Source organism: Antedon bifida, chromosome 1, assembly GCF_963402885.1.
Source record: "Antedon bifida chromosome 1, ecAntBifi1.1, whole genome shotgun sequence".
NCBI lineage: Eukaryota > Metazoa > Echinodermata > Crinoidea > Comatulida > Antedonidae > Antedon > Antedon bifida.
In genome coordinates, this window is record NC_136226.1 from 25,142,820 (window position 1) to 25,169,936 (window position 27,117).

The window sequence follows — 27,117 nt, forward strand, 5'->3', positions numbered from 1 at the left end:
GTACTAATTACATTATTTTATCTCATGCCATGTCCAAAATCACACATATATATAATATATATATATTTGTTTTTATGTTATACATTAGTTTTTCAATACACTGTCTTTCAATATTTTAGAAATCTATCAATTGGGCCTACCCCCTGCTGAAATTAAAAGGCTTTGAACTTTAGACAAAACATCGCTTGCTGGTTATTATGTTGATCTTACAGCTTGTTCACAGGTAGAGCTTGGTCTTTCATTTAACCCTACTCTATAGGATGTTTATAAACCCAAACATCCAATGGTTATTTAATTACCATTTAATTCTTTCCCACAGCCTGGTAAAGAAACAAAGTAAAGATACTCATATGATGTATGAACATTTATCAGTAAGTCCAGCATTCTTAATATTTAGATACTATTATATGGTTAGGCCTAAGGATATTCATTACTTGTCGTTGACAAGGCCTAATTGAATGAAGCAACTTCAGTTAGTATTCATGTTTTCCTCAAATTGAAACTTAACATTATTGTAAGACATCATTTGATGCATTATTCCAATTGTGTATTAAAGGATTCACAAATATGTTACCTTCACACTTCATTTGTGATCATTATTTCCTTTTTGTAAATCTGTGGAAACACCCTACCATTTTAGCACACACCCACCCCTCCCATTTAATGATTCCAAAATAATTATGCAATCAAATCAGGGAAAAGTAAAATTAATTTAACTCTTCCCTGATCAAATTAACTAATATTCATTTTCCAAATAGAAAATACACAGAGTTCAACCTTCAAGCAATTCTTTATTCATCAGGAAGCAGCCCTATAGTTTTCTATTGTTAAACCATGTACCTATAATATAAATTGTATCATCATACGTGTATTAACACATAAGTATAAACAAAATTTTCCTGTCCTATCAATGTAAACATACTTCTCCTATGTTGTGTCCTGTGTGTCCTATATTACATAGGTACTGTACATAATTATTTGCCATAACAATATATGTATTGTAAGACTGTATTCTATATACAGTATATAAAGTGGTAGAACGAAAGTCATTAACTGTACCAACAATACAGTAGTTAGACAAAGCTATTGTAGTATTAAAGTAATAATAAGAGACTGTAAACATAAACAAAATTGAACTCAAAATAATAATCTTACAAACTGCAAAAAACCGTGTTGCAATAAATAGGATAAATTAATGGTACATACTGGTAGCAATTTAAGATGGAAATTTATTTGAATAAATTATAACAACATTCAATGACAAACTAGCATATGCTGCAATAAAATATACAAATAATAACAATTTATGATGTACTAAAATAATTTAATGTTTTCAAACAGAATCCAAAGTTGGCATCTAATTTAAACTTTATTAGGAAAACAATAACATTGACATTCAAAACTAGGACAAATACATAAACTGGAAATCTGAAGCTACACTATCAAGCTTTATGTGACAAACATATTTGGGCATATCACTACCATATTTGGGCACATCACACTTTTTTTGTCAAACTAGTTTGATAGTGTAGACAGGGTTTTATGTTGATTTATCGTTAGGAAACATTGTATTTGAAAGAACGCGGTGAGTCTCAACCAGAATAGAGTATCCTATGAATATTGATCTAACAGAATGTTGACCTACTCACTGAGAACAATCAGGGTTGAATCAAGGCACCTTTATCAAGATAACATGCATACTCCAGGCAATCAAATACATAACATTGCATAGCATGTGCGTCCCTTGACCTACTACTGGCTTAAACCTCACCATCAAACAAATTATATTTTGTATCTGATTCTTTAACTATAATATATAGCTTTTTGTAAAGATGAGAGGTTTTTAAATTTGTGGCCAGTAGAGAACATGATATATAAATTTGTTATCGTAGGATTGTTATTGTACAATGTAATCAAGAGCTCTCTAGACAAACATATATTATACATCTACAATTGCTGTACATGCTTTGTATATTAGTACCTTACCTCTGTAAATGTTACCACGTTCGTACACTGTGGGATGACGATGGAATCGCACTCGAAATCCATTGTCCCCCTCTAATTTATCCGCTATAAAGTCTGTCGGTTGACGATCACAGCCAATAGTAATTGCATCCGAATGAGCTAGTTGTGCTTTACATGTGTATATTAAAATAGCCAAAATGCATAGTTTACCAGCCATTTTCTAGCTAGCACGGTTTGAGTCCAATTTTAAGGACTTGACTTTTAGGTACTTATATATCAAACACTTCTCTCGTCAATGGTCTGACTGAATCACTTGCTGAGTGTGATCAGTGACTCACTCAGCAAACTTTTTGGGCTCTTCCAAAATAAAAGCAGGGAAAATTAAATATTTTATATCTATAATTGAATAAGCCATATAATTTAGGAATTTTAATATACCTGAATTAAAATCTTATCAAAAACACAATTGAATATAATTATTATAAAGGTTATCAATTTGGTATATATGGCTTGTCTGTCTTAAATGGAACAATCCTATAGGTGATAATTCAAGAGGGCAGTATTCAAATTTATCCAAAGTTATTGTTCTACCAACTAATAATGTGAAACCATACAAGTATTTTGTTATTCATACTATTTTGCAAAAACAAGAAGAAAAGACTTTAGGCTATTTTTTCCCAAAATTTTAATATATGAATTTGGTCACAGCTTGAGAATCAAGGGAACGCATTCAGTGTTCAGTGCACCAAATTGTTGAGCTTCAAAATAACTGTTCAATGATTTGGAAAAAAAAAAAACATTTTCTATACCTTTTTTCATTATTGTTATAATAATAATAAATTCTTTATGCTCAAAGATTTAATATTATTGTTATTTTTACTTTTTTATCATTTTATTCTTTGTTACTTATTATTTATACTATAAATATCCAGTCTGCAGACAGTAGTTTCGATCTTACTAGATCTCGTCAGTGCATCTCAGGTTTCGAAATGATATGTCCTGCAGAACTTGCACAATATATAGGCTGAGTCAGTTATATGGGACATGGTACACTGATTATGAACACAAAGCGTGCAAAAAGTCAACGAATGTGCTATGCAAAATGCTAAATAATATTCACAACAAAAATGCACTGTTTTGAACATGAAGATAATATCTATATGTTATATAGCCTGTACACATCGCTTAGCAAAACTCCAGAGTTTACATTCACTGGGGCGTCAACACTGACATTTTTTTTTTGCTCTGGTGTGTTTTTTTTGATAGGCGATGTGAAAGGGGTGTAAAATGTGCCCTTAAGACAGTCTGATTTTCCCAATGAAAGACAAACTAAATTATTTTACATTACACAATTTTGTTAAAATCACTAACAATAAACAACTAGACAATTTTCTTTCACAAATATTAAGGAAGACAATTATATATATATATATATATATATATATATAAATCCAAAGGCAAATTACTGAAAAAAATGACAATGCTGTGGGTATCAGTGGCTGGATCTCAATGGAGATACAAATAAAAAAAGCGAAAAGCTAAATCAAAACGATAAAGTAAACAGCCAGAAAAGTTAGCAGAGCTTTCGGGCAACACTAGCCCTTCATCAGTGCAAGTGAGGGAATTTGGATAAAGTCATAGTCATATATATATATATTCCGCCGTACCACGCCGAGAATGTTAAAGAGTCGTTATCCAATCGAGTTCGAACAATACCATGAAAGCCCCAGTGGTCTAATGGTTAGGACATCTGCATATCAAGCAGGCGGTCCGAGTTCGAGTCTCGGTTGGGGCGACTTTTTCTCATTCTCACAGATTTCCTCATCTTTATCGTTTCAAATTAATTAATTAAATTTCAGTATATCACCGGGCGGTTTCGAATTAATGTTCATTGCCTAATGTGTTTATATATATAAAAGTATCTCTTCGGAGATCCCGCCTCGTGAACAAAAATACTGAAAGATGAGGGCGTATCAATTTGATCTCTGTTGCGCGTGCGTACAACTGAGGACTAGTGCTGTTCCGCCGTACCACGCCGAGAATGTTAAAGAGTCGTTATCCAATCGAGTTCGAACAATACCATGAAAGCCCCAGTGGTCTAATGGTTAGGACATCTGCATATCAAGCAGGCGGTCCGAGTTCGAGTCTCGGTTGGGGCGACTTTTTCTCATTCTCACAGATTTCCTCATCTTTATCGTTTCAAATTAATTAATTAAATTTCAGTATATCACCGGGCGGTTTCGAATTAATGTTCATTGCCTAATGTGTTTATATATATAAAAGTATCTCTTCGGAGATCCCGCCTCGTGAACAAAAATACTGAAAGATGAGGGCGTATCAATTTGATCTCTGTTGCGCGTGCGTACAACTGAGGACTAGTGCTGTTCCGCCGTACCACGCCGAGAATGTTAAAGAGTCGTTATCCAATCGAGTTCGAACAATACCATGAAAGCCCCAGTGGTCTAATGGTTAGGACATCTGCATATCAAGCAGGCGGTCCGAGTTCGAGTCTCGGTTGGGGCGACTTTTTCTCATTCTCACAGATTTCCTCATCTTTATCGTTTCAAATTAATTAATTAAATTTCAGTATATCACCGGGCGGTTTCGAATTAATGTTCATTGCCTAATGTGTTTATATATATATACTTACATATAATTTATTTTTTATTTTTGTTTTATTATTTCGCCATGCAAACCTTCAAATAATATATAATTTATTTATTTTTGTGATGTTATTTACAATTGTTAATTTATTCAGCACTGTCTATACTAATGTATATATGTTTGCAGGTTCGTAACCTTAACCCTGTCTACACTATTAAACTTTTGTTTTGAGAAAAAGTTTGAAAAAAAGAAAAAGTTTGCTAGTGTAAACTAAACAAACTTAGGCAAACTGCAGAAGTCTGCACTAGCAAACTTTTCCAACAAATATTCAGAGATGTAGCTAAACCTTCTATTAAGTAAAGGCTATTTTGTTTAAACATCATTATATACTGAGTAAATGTATACACTAAACTATTTTGACAAAAAAGTGTGATGCCCAAATATGGTAGTGATATGACATCATCGTGTCCATATATGGGCACATCACATTTTTTGGTCACATAAAGTTTGATAGTGTAGACAGAGATTTAAGATAGATAAGAGAGGAACCTTTTGTTATAAGTAGTTTTGTAGGATTGTTTCATTAATGGGTGATGCTCACCTCCTCTGTACGTGCCACTGATAGATATTTATGTTCTATTTACATGGTTGTATTAAATGCATCAGTTAGATAACGTACAGTAAAATAACTAGATGAGTATCGGGACCTACTGATGAGTATCGGGACTTACGATGAGTATTGGGACCTACTGATGAGTATCGGGACTTACAATGAGTATTGGGACCTACTGATGGGCCCCTTTATGCCTTATGGGGATTTAACAGAACATTCATTACTGATAAACAATCTGGAATAATCATACATATTGATTAAATGCTGGAATAATCAGCATATAGCTCTACACATTGATTATGCTGGTAGCAGTTACTACATTGACATAAAAACTATAAAACAATAATGTAATTGTACAAAAATAAAAAATAGGAAACAATTGACAATTTGTATAAAATGTTATATTAAGTAATATTAATACAATTTTGGTGTAAGCTTTTCATTTTACATGAAGATTATATTTTATTTTTGGCACCTAGGCTGATAGAGGCAATGTATATACTATTGCTACATAGACATGGTATTTACAAAGCAAGAAGGGGCATGTTTCAACTTTGTCTGAACCTGTTTTCGTTTATTTGTGTAGGTATGTTGTAGACTCAATGCTAAACATCTTGTGTTCTTTTAAAGTTGTTTCATTGCATGACCATATTGAAAAACAGAATTTTTGTGATCTTTTCTTTCTGAATTATGTTATCCTGCCTAAATATGTTTTAATAAATAAATAAATAAACATAATTTAACCATAATTGTTCCTTAATAATAAGTTAGTATATTCTTGAATTCAGGTGTATATAATTACTATAATAGCGTCCTTAATGTTTGGTTTTGTAACAATGCAATAAGTTCTTGTTTTTGTCTTTTCAAGATTCACATGGTTACCCTATTCAATGCTTGGATCCTGTGTATAATTTATTGGTAGTCAAACTGGAGAGTGGATCGTTTGAGTTTCTCAGGTAAAAATTCATCAAATTTCTCATCCATTAATACTGTAAAGTAGCTTTTCCATTGTCCAACTCTGTCCTCTGAAAAAGAAAATAAACAGTTGAATAAGTATATGTATGTGATTTATGCATTGTATTAGTTCTGAGGGTTCATCATTCCAACACTCCTTCCAATGACCTATGTCTGTGTGCCATTGTATCATAAATTATCAGAGGCATAACCATATTTTATCATAGATAATAATATATACTGGCCGGTTCTTGAGAGCATCTCAAGCACCCTGTCAATGCAGTTACTCGCAGGCCAATTTACACAGACGAGTGTTATGGTAATCAAAATACAGAATCTTTGTTATCCCTTACGACCATTTACACACAACGTGGAGCGGACAGGTGGTTTCCACTCTGGAGAGATACAGATTCTATGTTTATCAAGCTACGCGGTCTTCCCGCTTACCGTTACTGCTCTTCTATGTAAATTGACCTTAAAAGCCTAGGACCCATTGGCCTTTTCAGCAATGATTACAGACCTAGACATGATGTTGAATTTATACTATCTGTTGTTTGAGACCTAAGCTTATGTTAATGTATCAGGAACAATATGTAACATTGTTATGGAACAAGATATTGATTTTTGAGAAATATTTTAATATAACAACATGAATCCATGAAACTGCAAGGTCTAGTAGTAAGAGGAACGTGCTATAATTAAAAATGTTAAATCTATTAAATTATTGTTTGTAGCCTACCAGTAAGGGCCTATCCAATCGTGGCTTTTGTTTACTAGATGGTTCTCGAATACGCAGTACTTTCAGATGTTTCAAATTTCAAATGTATGTACCGCAAGACTATAAATACATTGTCGTTTTCAGAAATGAATAAATAGACACGATGATTAATGTAGTCAACTAAAATTAGCACCCTGGGAATTAGGCCTACTTCCGAAGGAGAAACTTGTCTTAAAAAAGAGTCCAATTTTTTTATTTTTTAACTAATTTAAACCCAATTTGTGTTTTGTATATAGCATTATAGAGTTGAGGGATGGGGAAGAGAATGGGAAGAACAATATTTAAATATATTCTTTATCCACTCAGTAACGAAATATTGTTTTAAATGTTTTATAGGCCTATCAATAATATACCACTAAACACAGTAAAACATTTATGATTTAATACTTTTTTTAAAACTGTCCCTGTTATAGTCGATTGAAATAGTAAAGTACATGTAACGATACACCACTACGACGTTTATATTTTTGTAATTATTAAATAATACAAACGTTGAGAAACAATTGTCAATTAAAAAGTTTTTATTTGTATATTATGTGTTTAAACATCCAGCAGTAGAGCCTACCCGCAGTCACAGTAATAAAATGTCCTTTGTATGTGTTTATATATCTGACAGTAACCAGATTCACAGTAAGAAAATTTCGATTCAAATGGCGACCAAAAATGGTTAATACGTATCTACAATATTGTCAAAGTATTGCAATATTTATCTTAGTTGTAAGTTTATTCTCTAAGGGCCCATAAATTTACCTACTTGTATTAAGCCAAGGGCTCATAAATTTACCTACAAACTGGGAGTCTGTATCGCAAATCAATACACTTGTATAAACGTATATTAAATCTATCAAAATAGTATTTTTTTAAGAAAATCGGCCTGTCTTCAACATTATGATGCTGTACTCGAGCTGTTCAACCGGTTTTCAGCTATTAAAAACAATTATCGTAGGAGGAGATAGGAAAATGCGAAGCATCCTCGTATTATTGTGTGCAGGTATTTTTCAAGAGGACATCCATTAGACAGTGTATACCACGATCGGAAAACACCCCTATTTGGAGCAAATCGTTGAACCTAAATTCGTTTTAATTGTCAATAACTAATTATCTAACTCAATTTAATTAGTAAACAGGGTTACATCAGGTGGTTAAAATCAGTACCGAGATTCTAGCCAACTTTATATACCATCGAATAAACATTCTAGAAATAACGCGCGATTTACCGATTTTTGCCCTTACGTAAATTTATATATAGATAACAAATACTGTCATGATATATTGATAACATTATCACATCTTCCTCCCAGATATTATGGAGATTTCCAAAGAATAGGAACTATACGCTACATCATAATTTGTTATGCGCATACATGAAAATCGGGACATGCTTCCTCTCGATACCGTGACCCAGTTTTCTGAGATTCTACAGTAAGTCCAGGTGATGGCCATGAAGACAACACAAAATGTCCTAAGTTGTCCCAAATCGAAAGTGGTACTGATGTAGATATATTTTGGTCGTGAATTGATTAAACAAAATGTAAGATGCAGTAAATGAAAATTTGGTATCACAGTAGAACCCATATTAAGGGGACCTTCAGGACTAAAGAAAGTGTCCCATTAATAGGGGTTGGCCGTAGTGTTAAAACATATCTCTTTGTTTCACAGGAAAGTGTTCCCTAATAATAATAGGGGTGTCCCAAAGGAGGAGGTCTACTAAACATAATATGTTGTTTTAAACTTCAAATATATTCTGTATTGTATACTGAAATATTTAATTAAAAATCTTTTGATATAAAATAATTTATTTTGTTTTTCAAATGTAAGTGTAACTCATATCATCAAATTGCACAAAGAATGATTAATAGAATCTTTGAGTTGAAATACAAGCTAGTTTGCTTGAAATCTTATAAAGCTTCATAAATGAAAAATCAATATCATGTTGATGAGTCAGGAAATTGGCCTGCATTTTAACCAAGAGAAAATTGGGACAATGAGTAGCTTGTTAAATTAATAAACGCTATCAATTGTCATGGTCTAGAAGGTACCTGCACACACAATTACTGTGTATATTTACTAAGATAAAAAAAACACTTCAAATGCCCCTTTTTGCCATCCACATACTTTTGTAAAGCCATTAAAATATTTCTACTGTATCTATTATACAGTAGCTATATATTGATACTTAGCTATTTGATGACAAATATAATGCATTCCATATTTACAGTAGCTTTACAGTAGAACCCTTTCAATAGAACACCTTCTGATATGAACCTTCTGAACCAAACAAAGTGTCCCCTTAATATGGGTGTCCCTTGACTAGGGGTCGGTCATAGTGCTGAAACATATTTCCCCTCATTCATTTTATTATTTTTGTTGTCCCCCCAAATAAGAGTGTACCCTGAACAGAGGTGTTCCCTTATTTTTATTTATTTTTTATTACACCTTATTTATAGAGGATGACCCTAATCAGCGTATGCTGACAATCAAGGGGCCCTCTTGATGAGTGACAGTGGCTGTGTGTATACTAGTACAACGGGATAACCCCCTGCACATGAGCCAGATGTGTACACTGGACCTACAGTACGGTTTTTCGAGAAGACTCGTTCTACCACCAGAACCATGGATCGAGTGAGGCTTGAACCCTTGCAGATGTTAATATGGCAAGGTATTACAGTTCCACTGTCCACTCCCATAATAGGGGTGTACCCTGAATAGGGATATACTATGAAAAGGGGTGTACTATGAATAGGGGTGTACTATGAATAGAGGTGTTCCCTAATATGGGTGTTCCTTGAATAGGTTTGTAACCTGAATAGGGGTGTACCCTGAATAGGGGTGTACTATGAATAGGTATGTCCCCTGAATAGGGGTGTCCTCCAAATAGCGGTGTACCCTGAATAGGATTGTCCCCTGAACGGATTCTACCGTCTAATCATGGTAGTAATATCTCTGCTTAAGTTTTGTGTCATTTTTTTGGACCAACAAATTTAATTTAGAAATGCATTTTAATATTATTAACAAAATAAATCAAACCTTTTTTATTATATTGAGTTTGTGATATCCAGTAGTTTTCCAGATTTGTTACATCTTCAACAGTCAATTCCCTTTCCAGGAATTTACCTAAATTTCGTATAAAATCTGCAAAATTCTTTTGTGAAATGAAAAACAAAATATATATTTTTTAATTTGTGTTGCATATACTGTATAAACACATCAATACCCATATTGGTTACTACAAGTATATAGATTAATATTTGACTAATAATAATATTTATATATGGTTACTTTAAATGAGAGGTTTGACCCATAGAAAATGTTTACAAAATTAAATACTGTATTTTACATAGATATAAACAGTTTCACAATTGCAATAATACATAAAATATAAATTAAAATGTTTCCATCCTATGTGCCATAGCTTTAATTAAAAAATGATTTACAATTATAGTACTGTACACAAAATGGAGACAATTATAACTTGATATAAATATGTTATATGTAAATGGTTGTTGGGGCCTTTAATACAAAAAAATAAAAGCTATAGTCAAGATGGGTCAAGATGAGCAAGTGCCTACTTCTAATCTTGATCCTAATAATGGTTTTATTTATTATCTTTTTTATTTTTGTATATTATTACTGTACCATCATTATTACCATTACCATTATTGAATAAATATTGAACTTGAACTTGATAGTCAAATACAGAATAAATAGATAAAAGAGATTTCCACTGTTCAAAAGTTGCTAAAATAATTGTCTCTTTTCAATTCATTAAAACAAATATTTCTATTGAATTAGATTTACAAATGGTACAAAGATTCTAACCATGACCCCAATCTGCTTCCTAAATCTAAATTAAGCTAAATAATACCTTAAGTATGGCAACTAGACAAAGTCTACTTTACAATCAATAATTTATATATATAAATAATAATAATTTGATTTAGCTTTTCGCTTTTTTTTTTTGTATCTCCATTGAGATCCAGCCACTGATACCCACAGCATTGTCATTTTTTCAGTAATTTGCCTTTGGATTTATAAATAATATAAATATATATATTGCACTGATGAAGGCTAGTGTTGCCCGAAAGCTCTGCTAACTTTTCTGGCTGTTTTACATTAACGTTTTGATTTAGCTTTTCGCTTTTTTTTTTGTATCTCCATTGAGATCCAGCCACTGATATCCACAGCATTGTCATTTTTTCAGTATTTTTCCTTTAAATTTATATATATATTTATATAAACACAACAGGCAAAGAACATTAATTCCAAACCGCCCGGTGATATACTGAAATTTAATTAAGTAATTTTAAACGATAAAGTGAGGAAATCTGTGAGAATGAGAATAAGTCGCCCCAACCGAGACTCGAACCCGGACCTTCTGCTTAATATGCAGCTGTCCTAACCATTAGACCATTGGGGCTTTCATAGTATTGTTCAAACTTGATTGGATAGTGACTCTTTAACATTCTCGGTGTGGTACGGCAGAACAGCACTAGTCCCTCAATTGTACATAATTATCTTAATTCCATATAGATCTGACCCAATAATAGGAGTTGGCCATAGTGTGTGCATTGTGCATGTCCCCTGAATAGGGCTGTCTCAAAGGAGTACACTTATGTATACCATTTTGCATTGTTATTTAGCCTCCAATGTGGAAGCCTGGTATAAAACATTTTCTTACTTTTTTCATGTCCTCATATTTCACAACACACAAGTTTTCTTCCTCTTTGTGGTTCCACCAGTCCAAAACATGATCAAAATATGATCCGTACCCAACTGAAATTAGTAAAAAAAATATGAAGAACTAAATAGATAAGACGTTTTTAATTAATTTAATGATCCATACCCAACATGATTATGAAATCAATCAAAAAATAAATACGAAGAATTAAATAGTTTTAACTAATTTCAATGTCTTTTTCTTGTTTTGTTGAAGGAGCAGTACAGTGTCATAAAAAATTGGAACTGGATCAGATTTGAACACATGGGCCAACCATAGGATTTGAAAGGCTAGTATGTCAAGCACAACTTACTACAAAATGGTATAAAAATTACTCCCAATTTTAAATGACAGAGAAGACCTTTCTCTCATTGTTTGTAATAACTACTACTATGTTATTTAAACATTGCATCTATTGGTTTTCAAAGTTCAATAACTTGACACAATATTAATCAATTCCTAAATTAAACTGATCTAACATTAAATCAGTTGATTAAACCACCAACCAATCAGAAAATATTCCTTATTGCTTGCTCTCATCATCTATCTAAACCTATTACCATCAGCATTCAATGACTTAACATATGTCGAAGGTATGGCTTTGCCATTGATATCTTAATCTTATTTCTGCATGCAACTAATACCGTTCTTTCAGGTGGCTAAATTTCTTCTATAAGTTGCCTAATCTGGCACTGCCATTATCTCTCTAGAAATTGAATATGCCAACTATGCTTTGTGAACTAATATCAATGGACTGTAGCATCATGAGGTTAATTTTTGTATGGCATAGGTACTGGGTTTGAATCCGTCCTCTGGAATGTTACAAAACAGTGCCATTACAAGACTTGTAACAAAAGCGTAGATTAGAATAGTGATTTCCACTAAACCTTGATCTCTGCTTCACTAATATTCATTAGGAAGAATTAATTAAGTTCAATCAGCTAGATTAGACAAGCTCCAGTTGCGTGCGGATCTGGATCTCTGTTGTATGGTATAGAAGGTTATTTTTAATACAATACAACATACACAGATAAAATTGACCACATGTTCCACACTGTTACTTCTATTGAATATTCATATTCTTAGTGTATGTTCAGATCTATGGAGTTATGCTTTCGTATTGCAAGCAATGTTATATTATAATTAGCGTAACAGAAAAGTGTTCAGATTTGCCTAACAAACGCTTTCATTTCAAACTGAAGTGTCACCGACTTGGGCGAACATCTGGTATGCAGGAGTAAATTTGATTGGTTAGAGGGCAAAATCGTATCGTAAGCGGCGTTCACTAATCTTGTACCTTGAGCTGTCGTAACGAACGAAAGAGTAGTGTCGTACGAGGAGGCGACTAATTTTTTCCTGGTTCAGACCGATGGAGTTGTACGCCGCGTACAATACGAAAGTATAACTCCGTTGGTCTGAACAGGCCCTTAGTCATCATGAATGATAATAAAGTACAGTAACAGATATTTAGATAACCTTTATATAGAAACTTGTAATTTCCTAGTTACGTCTCGAGAATTTTTTTAAAAATCAATAATCATGGATAAATAATTTGTCCATGTTCTAACAAAATTTATTTATGCGATTGTGTAAACAAACTTGAAAATAATAGTGTACACAATGAAACAATACTCTTTCATTGAATTGCTACTAAACTTGATAGCAAGTTGGGAATAATAGTTTGAAAACTTACGTTTATGATTGAAGAACCGGTAGAAAAATTGTGACAGCGTGCATTTGTAATTTACAATTTTCACCATGCGATGAAAGTCGTAAAATGAACACATCACATCTTTTGGATTTCGACACATGTATATAACCTGGAGTACAACAAAAATTGCTTTTTAATATAATAATAATTAAAATTTATTTATATTTATCCATTACATATGAGTTTATTACAGTTTAAATATTTTGGAAAAAGATACTTTGGGAAATACAAAAGTAAATATTTTTCCTGATGCTAAAACAAGTAAACCAATGTAAAAAACAGAAAAAAAGTTAAAACTTTAGGTATTGCACAAGGCGAGTGATATTTTTGCATGACAATTACTAACCAATTGTAAATCATAGAGTCTGTATAAGGGTCATCTTAGATAGAATATTTTTTTTTGGTACGAATTTGAAATAAATCAACGCAAGCATCATTCATTACACACAAGACTTCACACTTGGAGTTAAACTCCCAACTGTCATAAATTATAAATTAACAGGTTTTTTCCCCTCATTTGTGTCGCCATAAAGCTTTAGTCATCAGAATCTTAAGTGTCATTTCTAGAGGTCTTTGCCCATCAATGGATGACTTACAGATATGAATGCTGGAGAATATGTGCTAATGTAACGTGTGGTGTGGGCCATAATTTTTCTTCTCACTTATTTTTGTAATTATAAAAATATTACTCATATTATGTTATAATATTATCATATCTACGAAACCCCACCCCCACCTCCACTATTTGAATATACTGGGTCCGTCAGGAAATCATGCGTTCCTATCAAACTATCTAAAATATTACTGCTACAATTATAAAGAATATATTAATAATAATCAAAGTATTATATATATATATATATCAATATGTTGTAACCTATTTTGCCACTAGATAGAAGTTAAAAACAATCAATTTTTCAATGTGAACATTCACTCAATGCTCTAGAAGATTCTTTAGGTCTTTAACCATTACAACTAATAAAAATTACTGATGTGCTATGCAAATACAACTCATTTAATTGTGTTATTTGCCAAGATAATGTAAATCAATGCTATATTGAGTTTGTACAAATAATAAGAAGCATCCTATAATCAATAAATTAAACTAATGATAATATGCAACAAACAATTATATTCATAATAGATTTAATCTGCAGTAGCATAATATAAATTAAATATGATTAATTTTTAAATTAATAATCATATGCAATTATAAAAATAATTGTTATAGTTATAATATAATTATTAGGCATATATTTATTCATACAATAATTCAATCATACAAATTTGTGACCAATTACATTAGAACCCTTATTAAAGAGGACACCTTCTGGACCAAAAAACTGTCCTTTAATGGAGAATATAGGTTGATTGTATTTCCCTTGTTCATGTAATGGGAAACTGTCAAATATTTGACTATTCTATACTTAGATTTTTGTCAAATAATTTTTAACCAAACTGTAGTTCATTATTTATTTTATTTATTGTTAGTATTTTCCAGGCATTGTTTTAAAGTAGACTATCTCACCTTACAGTGGGCTTCTCTTACTGCTTTGGGAAGCATACAGAAAGGAAGATGCGTTTTGATGATTCTTGGTGATGGAAGGTTGTTTATCGACTCTAAGCCAGGATGAGGGTACTCAAGGAATTGCACTCCATTTTCAACCGAGTCGGGGCTTAGTTCACCAGTGCCTACTTCAGCATAGTGCATTACAAGATATATCAAGTCTTCAAGCCAAAGACCTTATAAATAAATTACTAGTATTTAGAAATTCAAAGCTGAGATTAAAGAAAGTACATTAAAACCAAAGATGACACGGATAGAATGAAAAATGGAAAGATTGAAAAAAAAAAGAATGAAGAAAGATTGAAGAAAGGTAAGAATGAAGAAAGGTAAGAATGAAAAAAAGTAAGATTAAGGAAAGGAAAGATTGAAGAAGGAAAGAATGAAGAAAGGAAAAAATGAAGCAAGCAAAGAATGAAGGAAGGATAGAACGAAGGAAGGATAGAACGAAGAACGGAAAGAATGAAGAAAGGAAAGGATGAAAAAGGAAAGAATGAGGAAAGGAAAGAAGGAAGAAAGGAAAGAATGAAGAAAGGAAAGAATGTGGAAAGGAAAGAATGAAGAAAGGAAAGAAATAATGAAGGAAGAATAGAATGAAGAAAAGTAAGATTAAGGAAAGGAAAGATTGAAGAAGGAAAGAATGAAGAAAGGAAAAAATGAAGCAAGCAAAGAATGAAGGAAGGATAGAACGAAGAAAGGAAAGAATGAAAAAGGAAAGAATAAGGAAAGGAAAGAAGGAAGAAAGGAAAGAATGTGGAAAGGAAAGAATGAAGAAAGGAAAGAAATAATGAAGGAAGAATAGAATGAAGAAATGAAAGAATGAAGAGGGGAAAGATAGAATAAAGAAAAGAAAGAATGAAAAAAAAAATCATGATTATGAATATTGTCTAATAATTAAAAAATAGCATTTGATTTACATCACTCATTTTTTGACACTAATGGTAATTTTTAATTTTTAGGACATTTAATTTCATAACAATTACTTTGCATCAAGCCCAACACCCAGATTATTAAATGTATAGTATGTATAAATATGCTTTTACATATAGAAGAGTTTTTCTTATCATAACGTTACAGAGGAATGTCTGGAAATTCAAGACAGATAGAAATAAAACAATGCAACACAGTGACCTGACAGATGTCGAAATGGTAACCCCAGAATGAAATAATGTGTCGTCTAGTTTTACAGTACACATATCCTACTGTGGGCCTACTGCCTAAAATTAAAACCTCTCTGCTTAAAATTTTGACCCAATACAGCTTTGTATAATTTCTAATTACTGATTAAAAATATTAATTAAATGGAATTGAGAAAAAAAGGACATGAAATAGTCCTTGACATGTCCTTTTAAAATATTTGGGTTGCAGTTAGTAAGATCAATATCATAATAATCAATAATAATCAATACCATAATCTCCAAGAGATTAAAAATATTAACATCCCTAGATATTTTAAGCTCAATCGATATTGACATTTAGATGAAGGAAATTACATTATAATTTTGTTATATAATGAATTTAAAAAAAAATACTTTTAAATACTGCATAGCACTATATCCATTTTCTGGTACCAGTAGTAATAATAAATGTTATGCTGACATCCCATGCTTCTTTGATGTTGCCGGCGTTTTTAAACGAAACCGGCGTTTTTAAATAATAAGCAGAAGCTATACGTAGTACGTTAAAGACATGAAACATTATTACCTGAGCGTGGATACGATACCACCCAAACGTCGTCCTCTCGCACGTGAAAATTACTGATCTCTTCCATTTTCCCCCGACAAAATGGAGGCAAACGAACGTCTTTGAACACATAATAATGCATTATATTCTCGTCTGAACAGGGACTATTCAAAACGCAACGCGATCCAGCCATTTAATGCATCCGTCGTATTATATATTCTTTCTCCCGTTCTGCCTCTTGAATGTCTGCTATTTTGGTACTAGAGCTTATTGGGGGCGCCGTATAATGTTCTTTCTTACTGTTTTCGTAATATTTTTACTTGAGGTATATTATTCATTATTTACGTATGTAATTTTCTCAGAAATTAAAAAATGCGTAATCAAGTATCTGTTTTACGGTTCACTTTTCAACCGTGATCAATTAATCATTTACGGTGAATTTGCGCTTGAGACTATTCCATTATTAAAGTGGGTGTTGTGTACGCATCCTTACGTCAAAACGCGATAACGGCAAAAGTTATAAGAAAATACGTCATAATAGATAATAACTGTTTACTTTTTATCGAACCGTCTTTCAAAGTATAATTACTATGCATGTTCCCTAGCCATGTTTTATTGAGTCGTTCTATAAAAGTTAGCGGTTACAGACGCGGAACTTAGGGTGTGCTTCGGGCGCGCGCGCCCGATACTTTTGACAGCTAAAATTAAATTGTGAACTACTTTTTGATATCTATTTTTGGAAAGACCAATTATGTTAAAATATTTTTAAATAAAAGCCTAAAAAATTCCGACAATTACGGGTATTTCTTTACAAAACTTTTAAGAAGATCCCTCGGTTCAGTCTACAATCTACGGTACATTGTATCATGAAGGTTTTGTATTATGTATTGAGACGATCCCCAAAATTTCATTTATGTTATCACACTGCGTCTGGTCCACCAGAGAGTGGCCTTGTAGCTCGAGTAGATCGTGTATTTGCAGACAAACAACTGATGTATACACTGTGTCGGCTTATAACTTTATATATTATGCTGGGAGGAGTATCGTTTCAAACACGGTAATAAATGACATTTACTATTTCTACTCTAGGCTAAAACCTCTTTAATTTCAGTGTATAGGCCTGGTTTAAGTTTTTGACTGCAATGCATTCACCTGATGTTTTAACTGTGATGGCCTAGCCTACAGTAGGTCTATATATTTTATTTTGTGAATTATCATATGTTCTAATTTAAAAATAACATAGATAACAACATTGTAAACCTACATAACAGAATGGGATGTCCGTTATAAAATGGGGAAACCCCGGGCTGGTGGCTATATTTTTATAGGTAAGTTATTTATTCAATAGTTATATTTAACTACAATATTGAATATTCAACTGCCTTATTGAATATGCATTAGGTGTGACGTAAGAATTGACCTGACTACAATTCTCTAATGTTAAACGGTTTCGAGCCGGCTTTATGGGTTTAAATCCCGTGAACAACGTATTTTTAGTAGCGTGCAACGCGACTCTACAGCTCAGTGTGTCGGTCGGTCGGTCGGTAAACACTAACTCAAATTTCAGCACGCAACTGCAGCCATGTATATGGCCTTTTTACTTTATAGTAAACCAGAGATTATTTAGAGGGTTAGACTTAATAATATTTAGAAAGTATAGGTGGCTATTTTGTGATTCTTTTACAGAAAATAATGGAATCATGATTTCTTATCGCTTATCTACGTACGTTTGCTTAACATTATTTTAAGCCCTCAAAGAATGGTCAGAGTGCATTTCCCGGTGCCCTACAGGTCCGTATTAAAAATAAATAATCACATAACAAAATCCTACACCTTCCCCCGCAGATTATGTTAGCGCTCCCGTTTTAAAAATCCTAGTTCCGTCCCAGATATGAATGATGGAAAGCAGTTCGAACCCTTCGCCTGTGTGCCGTCGTCTGTGTCCTTGAACATCTTCTCCACTCGGTGTTTCGGATGAGATGTTGGCCCCTTGTGCACATTTTAAATTTAACTGTTCGTGTGTCTATGCAAAGGCCACTTACTGATCGACCTTCGGATGAGACGTTTAACCCTGTGTGTACAATTCACATTTACTGTTTAGTCCTATTTTACAAATTTAAATTACTGTTTAACTTAATTTAATGAACATACCAGCCGCTTTCTTAGGTAAATCCAACTGTCAACTTTTTAGATCAATCGTGCTAAATGATAAATAACATATCACAGGCCGCAAGAGATGCAATGACATATATTTACTTACCATTTAATAATACACCTACACATCGCACGTATATATTGACGACTCATTAGTTACTAAATTAAGTCGTCATAGGCCTGTAAACCATGAATCAATTACAAAATTAACGAGTTATAATTAGAATTATACGACGAGTCTTTATTGAAACAATTGAACTTTCACCCTTAATTTGTGTTAATTGGGCTTCAGAATTGGGCATTAATGTCTATTTTGGACTTCATGAAATGACGTTCCTCCTTTTACTTATAGCATGCCGACGTTTTTCATTCATAAAATATCGGTGACGTAGTTGATGTTGTAGTAGTAATGTGGTATATCACTAAGCAAATTGGAAGTGGGACTGACAGTGAAAACCATGGAGTGACATTGGTCATAAGAATCTCAGTCTGTTTAAATGGCGTTTGCATATCGACCGATACTTTTTGGGATAATTTTTATATAGTCTTTGAACTGTGACTTCTGTTGTCTCTATCTGATTTGTTGTTTCTGTTGTACATAACAAAAACATATCGATCATATTTTAAACAGGTCTCTTTTTGCTCAACCTGTACTGACTGAACTATGTTCTGCTTTTAATAAATCAGTTTGCAAAGTCATGTTTTGCTTTTCGTATCGACGTATTGAATTTGACATTAACTGATGACACTAATATTAAAATGCATATCTTCTCTTCTGACACTTTCAGTTTAATCTGGGTAAACACTATTAATTTAAATAATTGATTTATAATGTTTATTACGTTGATTTAAGTTAACAAATCCGCCTCCAGATTCTCTCTTCAAACACACGTGTACTTCATAACTTTGAATATCTGTTCAGAATCGTCTGTTCTGACGACAACCCGCTGCTTCGTTTTTAAGTATCGTAACAAAACCGCAATATTTAAGATTTTAATTGGAAACGAGTATCTGGCATATTCTCTGTTTGTTCAGTCTTCGGCATGAATTAAACAAAGATATCACAGAAGCAGATAAGTGCTTTTACACACATTACACCTACTCATTTAGTCTGACTTTTCTCTATATTAAACTTGTTATTATGTGTGTAGTGTGACGTTTGTTTTGTCGAACGCTATATATTAGACAAAAACGCGGAATGGGTTGATTAATTCGCGTACTGTAACTTCATACACGAGAAATACAATTTAGGAAGTTTTTCAGATATACCAGATATTCAGGTAACCTTTTTTTCTCTAGTATAGTTGGGTAGTCTTAGGTGTATATCTAACATCCTTTGATATGTTTACCGCAGCTAGATAAGCTAATGACCATACTATTCTAATGCCTCTGGAAATATAGAAACAGGTACAAATCTTTTATACTATTTTATTATAAATTTTAGAAAGTGTGTAATAATGGAAGGAACTACTTTGATGTACATCTGCATTTGCGCCTCATTCCTTTGTCAGAGCGTTTCAGCATACGAGAATAAACATCTTAAACGTACAGGTTAGAGAAATATCTAAATTGCAGTAGGCCCATAGTATGGTTATGAAGTGTAGTTATCTGTCGTAGGCCTAATAGTATAGGCCTCAGTAGTAAAGTACTGTAGCAGCCTATCTGTCCATCATACAACATAATGTTTGTAATATAATAGTTTTAAATACTGTAGTGTGTAGGAGCCCAATTCATTTTTATAAACCTAAATTGTATGCTTTCGACAGGTAGGCCTATTCAACAACTACACATAGGCCCTATAATTCTTGTAAATTATGTTGCACACGTGTCTTTAATACAGTCTATGCAATTTTTGAAAATTATTTATTTTCCACGTCATAAATTATTTTCTTTACAGTATTTTTGAATTTTATTTTATTTTAACAATTTATTTAATCAGAATGCTTGTTTATTGATTATATTGTTTATTATATAATGTGTACTACAGTATATAGTATACTTAATAATATGCTTTAATTTCAAGGATTTCGATTCAGAAGTCAGGACAATGAAATACACGAATCTCCTGTCAGAAGATCAGATATGGCTCCAACAAACGCCGAAATCTACGAGCTCTTCTCATTGTACGATACATCAGGAGATGGAGTTATCAGGTATGGTACAGCCAAGGGGATTTGGAGGTATAGGGGCAGTTGATGTTTACAGGGGATCCAGTTTTAAAGTGACTTTTCTCTTTCCAGACAAAATAAGAATATTTATATACAAAGTTCTATTCTGTATTCTCTAATAGGCTAAAAAGGCCAATGGTTGGGAGAAAATTAAACATGTTTAAAGTTCTCCCGACGACCTAAACACTACGCCCGACGCTATCTCAAGACGACTCGTCTCGTCGCGCTACACCGCCGACGAATCGGACGATTTTCTGAGTTGGCCTTAACTGTAACGAACATCCTGTCGGCTAACCGAACGAACATCTAGTCTTTTTTATTTAATTCATTTTAAAAGATTCCATAGAAAATAATAATTCAAAATAAAAAAACAAAATTGATTTGAAAAAAAAACCAAACTATCTATAAATATAAATTAATTATATCGGTAATCTTTTGTTCTAGGATATAACGAACAACTAGTCTGCTAACTGTAACGAACAACTAGTCTGCTAACTGTAACGAATATTTAGTCTGCTAACTGTAACGAATATCTAGTCTGCTAACTGTAACGAATATCTAGTCTGCTAACTGTAACGAACAACTAGTCGGTCCGTTAAGTATATGTCATATACGTAGTTAAATGTAAAGACATTTTCGAAAATATAACAAATATTACTAATAATGTCCATCTTTTAATTCGTCATTGAAACATTCTGTTATTTTTGTTATTCGTACCATGGTGTTCGTGACAATAAGAAGTACAGGAAATCTATATATGTTATACAGTATTTTTTATATTTTCAATTTTCATACAGTCGCTCTGAACTGAGTTCCACAATTCAACGCCTGTTTGGCCATTCGTTTACCGACGAAACTTTGCAGATTTTTAACGGATATGATACAGATAATAATTCATATGTTGATTATCGAGGTAAGGACATTATTTTAAATCAAGTTTGATAACTTAATAGATTTGGTATACCACCGACGGAAGTTTATTTTTAAATTCAGACACACGGTGTGAGTGGGCGCACTGAGATCTTACACGAATTTCCGAATATATTACCCTTTCTTATTAAATCAACTTGTATTACTTGCATCTGCTGGATCCGGAGAGTCGAGGCTAGGCTATGCCTCTTGACAATGACATCATATAATAATATGATATAAGATATTCTCTCATCCTTCGAATCCAATACAATTCTTGTCGGTGTTTTTATGGATCTATCAAAAGCCTTTGATGAATCATGACATTTTGATAAAAAAGATTCATCATTACGGTATTAGAGGCACTTGTCTTAAATGGTTCACAAATTACCTAAAAGAAAAAAAAACAATTTGTATGCATAGGCCTAAATAATAATAAATCACTTCTATCAAATATGGGGTACCACAGGGGTCAATCTTAGGCCCCCCCCTATGTTAGTAATATAGCTAAGGTAATCTCCTACGCTGATGATACCAATGTCTATTATTCAAATACAGATATCACAAACTTGACCCATACATTGAATCTTGAACTCTCTAAATTCAATGAATAGTTCAAAGCAAACAAACTTGTCCTAAATGTAAATAAAATGTAATTATGTTATTTTCACAACACAAAGATTTGTCATACCGAGACAAAATATTCAAACCTAAAAAGATTAGAAAATATTACTTTCTTAGGTATTGTTATAAACGAACATCTAAGCTGGAAACCCCACATCAAATATATATGTATAAGGTTTCTAAGGCCATTGGTATCGTCTGCAAAATTAAAAATATATTCCCTGTACACAATAATAAATCTATATAACGCTCTTATCTTGCCACATCTTCAATATGGAAACATTGTATGGGGAAATGAATATCCAACACATATTGAAAAACTACCCAAGTTACCAAAATTAATAGTTAGAATAATAACGAACTCAAAGGCAGATACTAGATCACGTCCCTTATTTAAACATTTTAACCTACTGAATGATATTGAGTACATACAAAAAAGAGGAGAAAATAAACAAAAACATTAAGCCTATTATATGCCTACTGATCGGTATAGTGCTTCCGGGTGACAAACAGGTTTTGTTATGTACTACATCCTCCGGTTATGAATTTCATAGTATGATTGCTTTTCGACCAAACGAGTCTCTTATCCAATATGGGCGTGGAAACTTAAATTTTAATTTGCGATTATTTTAATCATTTTTTGCAGAGTTCGCAACGATGATGCGGAATGAGAACAAGAAATAGACATTTATTCGATTTATAACAATGTTTTTAAAAAGCACATCGAAACAGTATGAATCAAATCATTTTAATTCATCTCCAATATGGGCCATCAATGCTCAAAGTATATTTCTATGGCGTAATGATCTATTTGTTATGATTAATGATGTAATCTACAATGAAGAAGTTGAATTGATGTAATGCAGGTCTGTCTATATTGCACTTTTCGAATTGACTATAATAATAATCATCAATAATTCATGTTTTTAGCTATAGGTACACTATATAAATTTATTTGTCTGTGTTGAAATGCCACATTAAATATTTAACTTGACTTACTGTTGTTTTTTGTAATATTCAATAATGTTGGCCTACCGTGCAATTTAGTATGGCACGCCAGGACGGACATAACTATGTTGCACGCTGCTTGTGTCGAGTTATATCGGTAACTTCCGGTTGTGCTTTACACATCGCGCACATGTGTCGAGCTTTTGCACATCGCGCACGTCGAGTTTTTACACATCGCACATGTCGTGTTTTTACACATCGCACATGAGCGATGTGTAAATTCGATATGAGCGATGTGTAAACTCGACACGCGGTGTCAATTTGGCATAGTTATGTCCGTCCTGGCATGCCATACGATATCGCCTCACACAAATTACGTACATAGAGTAAAAAGACACATGCATTAGAAGATGGTGAGTTAAAAAAAGGGGGAAAATAGTTTCGAACCCCTGCCGAGGGCTACAACATGACGTTGCAAGAGCCAGGCAGCCATCAGCCATCCGACCGTCTTGCGATGCAGCGATATTATAACACATTTTTGTAGTCTTTTATCAACAGCCATAGGGGCGCATTGTATCTACGACCAGTATGAAAACCCTACTGACACTTTTCCACCATCGTCCAAAGAACCAGAGGCGGGGCTTTCGCCAACCGCAAGCGCTATCAGTCACACCTCCACTACGACAAACGCGTAGCGGACGACTTGTAAGCTTGCAGCTTACATATTATTATTGCGGTTGAAAGAAATTAGATTTTGTTGGTGCTATATTTTATTGTACTATAGAAATGTTTTTATTCATCGCCCGCTACATTTCATTTCCGATCCAGAGTTTTTCGGAACTAGAGATAGTGTTGCGTCTGGCCGGATGAAAGGGTTACCTGTACATTTTAGTTAGGGAATATCTTGATTTTTCTGTGAAAAAATTATTAATGGTTTTTTTGCAGATTCATACTCTATCACATACCGATATACACCAAAAAATTCCTCCAGACATCAGGGGATGGGGAAAGTGGTTAAATTTGACCTTTGACCTTACAAGGCATATGACACTGTATCTCGGTAACCATTGGTCCGAGAGACTTAGTTTTTGCACCAAAATGTTCCTTATATACATATTTACTATAATGAAGTATTTTTTCAAAAATTCATTAGAAATGGTGGAAAATGACCTTTGACCTTTTAAGGCATATAACACATGTATCTCGGCGATCCTTGGTCCTAGAGACTTACTTTTGGCATCAAAATGTTTCTTATATGCATATTTATATTTCTTGTAATAAAGTATTTTATAAAAATTGAATTAGAAATGGTGGAAAATCATGACCTTAGATGGTCATGAAGCTGTATTCTGAAGACCATTGGTCGTAGAGACTTAATGTTTCTTATGGGCATATATACATTATAAATGTTGTGCCGCTGCACAATAATTAAAAGATGAAGGTGTTAGCAAAATGTTGAAGGCATGGTGAAGGGATTTCAATCTACTGGTACATGTCTTGAACTGTTTTGATGTTGCACATACTTTTGTGTTATGTTCCTGTGCTTAGAGGATGACTGTAGTTGAAGGATTCTGGTGGTGAGAGGATGCATATTACCCATACGGGGAATGTATCCTCTCACCTACTGATTTTGATGTTGGAAGTGAATGTTGAGATAGTGTCTGTACTCACATTGGTCATGTATGTGGCATCGTTGTTTAGTCTAATAGTGCAGCGCATCTATCTGTTTGACGGCTTAGTTTTATCAACTATGAACTTGTCTTGATGAAAAACATAAATAATAAAACTCGTCCTGAATATTAAAAACCTAACCCTCTAAATAATCTCTCTCAAACTAAAAAAAAAATTTAAAAAAAAATTGTCAAGTAGAGAATCGATCCTGTAACCCCCAGGGCCATAACCTCAATACAAGCCCACTGAGCCATCCAGCTCGTCGACCCAATTGGGTTTTACTTTGTATTATGAATGAATAAAACATACATTAAACGTAAGCATTTTAACCGACCAATCAGATCAGGGTTGACATATTTTCTTGAACTTTAATTTTTGTTAGGGTGACATTTCCAAGCATCCCAATGCTTCCGAAGACATGCCGAAGATGACGTTCTTTGTGACGTCGCAGGTTATTTAAATAAAATCATAAAATTCACTTTCAGCATTTCCAACCCTCTTGAAACCATTCTAAGACGTTCCATGCGATACAATGTCAAAATGTTGGCTAAAACATAGATATTGGGGGCATTTTAGGTCATTAGGCCTACCTGATTTCTCACTACGAAAGTATTGAGTGTGTTCCGTAAAAGCTTTAGTCGTGTACAGCGCCACCTACCGGTAGTTCCGGCAACATTGCGTCTAGAGGGGAGCTGATGTAGAAGTAATTAGAATATTTGAATATTAATTAGCAGGTGTTACGTTCAACTCTACTACGAACCGGCAAGCAAGCAGGAAGTATTTCTACTACGTTGTATTTTTACTACTTACGTTAAATTTATATCGTATCATATACATTAAGAACACAAAATAGTGATACGGAGCCAACCCAGAAGCAATTTGATTTGATTTGGACCAGCACACGCTCACACCAGGGAATCTCTGCTCACACCATAGTGAGGTAAGTACTATAACTCAATACAAGTAAATGAAACACCAACTGCAGCCGTTGACACATTAGATAGGTGCCTACACGAAATATCCTTGAACGTTTCATATAATGTTTAATATAAAAACAATTTTATAATAGTACAGTATATACAAATATTTTACTTACATTCACGAGCAAAAAAAGATGATTTTTAAGGCCCAATTTTCAAGTGAAATGAAAACTTCTGTAGAACCATTTATATATAAATGCAGCTATCTAGGCCTATACGCGAACGGATCTTTGTAGAAAGTAAGTTGACTCTTGTACAATGTCATCAAAGCAGGTTTTCACTTCTGGAAATCAGATATTACGTCAGAAAAGGGGTTATGGTGGCCTTTTCCCTGATAGTACGGTCGGATACGTCAGGGAGTAGAGTGGTACCTGATCTATGAAAAATGTGTAATCCTAAAATCATTAACGATTTCAGACCAGTGACATTAACGTCTATTCTAATGAAGGTTCTTGAGAAGATTGTGAATGTAGTGATTTTATGAATCTATATATAAATTTACGTAAGGGCTAAATTCGTTAAATCGCGCGTTATTTCTAGAATGTTTACTCGATGGTATTTAAAGTTGGTTAGAATCTCGGTACTGATTTTAACCACCTGATGTAACCCTGTTTACTAGTTAAATTGAGTTAGATAATTAGTTATTGACAATTAAAACGAATTTAGGTTCAACGATTTGCCCCAAATAGGGGTGTTTTCCGATCGTGGTATACACTGTCTAATGGATGTCTATCTTGAAAAATTCCTGCACACAATAATACGAGGATGCTTCGCATTTTTCTATCTCCTCCTACGATAATTGTTTTTAATAGATGAAAACCGGTAGAACAGTATCATAATGTTGAATACTATTTTGATAGATTTAATATACGTTTGTACAAATGTATTGATTTGCGATGAATGGAACATTCCAATCTCGAATGGAACATTCCAATCTCGGTACGCTGAAATTACTGTGTATTCGAGAACCACCATCGAGCGAAGCATCAAAGTAATAGAGGGATAAATGATGCTAAACTATTATAGACGTTTCATCTGCATTTAATTTAACGCATATTTAAATGATGAAAGGTT

General features: G+C 33.2%; 4 protein-coding genes, 1 long non-coding RNA gene and 1 other non-coding gene across 7 annotated transcripts in view; 3 read left to right on the forward strand and 3 right to left on the reverse strand.

Annotated features, from left to right (window-relative positions):
• Window positions 1-2,259, reverse strand: part of LOC144847242 (spondin-1-like) — a 22,177-nt gene extending 19,918 nt beyond the window's left edge. Inside the window, exon 1 of the mRNA XM_078703611.1 lies at window positions 1,987-2,259. Coding sequence (XP_078559737.1) covers window positions 1,987-2,182 — 196 coding nt within the window. The 5' untranslated portion in view covers window positions 2,183-2,259. The remainder of the gene's footprint in view (window positions 1-1,986) is intronic.
• LOC144847656 (uncharacterized) overlaps window positions 1-11,946 on the forward strand; it is a 17,006-nt gene extending 5,060 nt beyond the window's left edge. The window contains exons 1-5 of one of the 2 annotated variants that reach the window (XR_013613767.1): window positions 197-223; window positions 320-371; window positions 5,662-5,768; window positions 6,051-6,138; window positions 11,854-11,946. This is a non-coding gene — a long non-coding RNA (uncharacterized LOC144847656). Of the gene's footprint in view, window positions 1-196; window positions 224-319; window positions 372-5,661; window positions 5,769-6,050; window positions 6,139-11,847 lie in introns of those variants that run through there. The other variant, XR_013613766.1, reaches the window with a different exon arrangement.
• Window positions 1-27,117, forward strand: part of LOC144847194 (transcription factor E2F7-like) — a 143,980-nt gene that overhangs the window by 28,311 nt on the left and 88,552 nt on the right. The gene's annotated exons all lie outside the window — the stretch shown is intronic.
• Window positions 5,699-16,797, reverse strand: LOC144847511 (sulfotransferase 4A1-like). Its single transcript, XM_078703916.1, has 7 exons — window positions 16,611-16,797; window positions 14,871-15,085; window positions 13,325-13,451; window positions 11,593-11,687; window positions 9,942-10,056; window positions 5,927-6,207; window positions 5,699-5,780 (listed from the first exon to the last, which is right to left on the reverse strand). The coding sequence occupies exons 1-6, from the start codon at window positions 16,780-16,782 to the stop codon at window positions 6,095-6,097; spliced, it is 837 nt and encodes a 278-aa protein (XP_078560042.1). The 5' UTR covers window positions 16,783-16,797; the 3' UTR covers window positions 5,699-5,780; window positions 5,927-6,094.
• Window positions 11,260-11,331, reverse strand: Trnan-auu (transfer RNA asparagine (anticodon AUU)). The gene has a single exon. It is a non-coding gene; the product is annotated as a tRNA-Asn (tRNA).
• Window positions 19,353-23,438, forward strand: LOC144851332 (uncharacterized). The gene is made up of 5 exons (XM_078708787.1): window positions 19,353-20,023; window positions 20,188-20,294; window positions 20,767-20,896; window positions 21,709-21,824; window positions 23,091-23,438. The coding sequence occupies exons 2-5, from the start codon at window positions 20,201-20,203 to the stop codon at window positions 23,126-23,128; spliced, it is 378 nt and encodes a 125-aa protein (XP_078564913.1). The 5' UTR covers window positions 19,353-20,023; window positions 20,188-20,200; the 3' UTR covers window positions 23,129-23,438.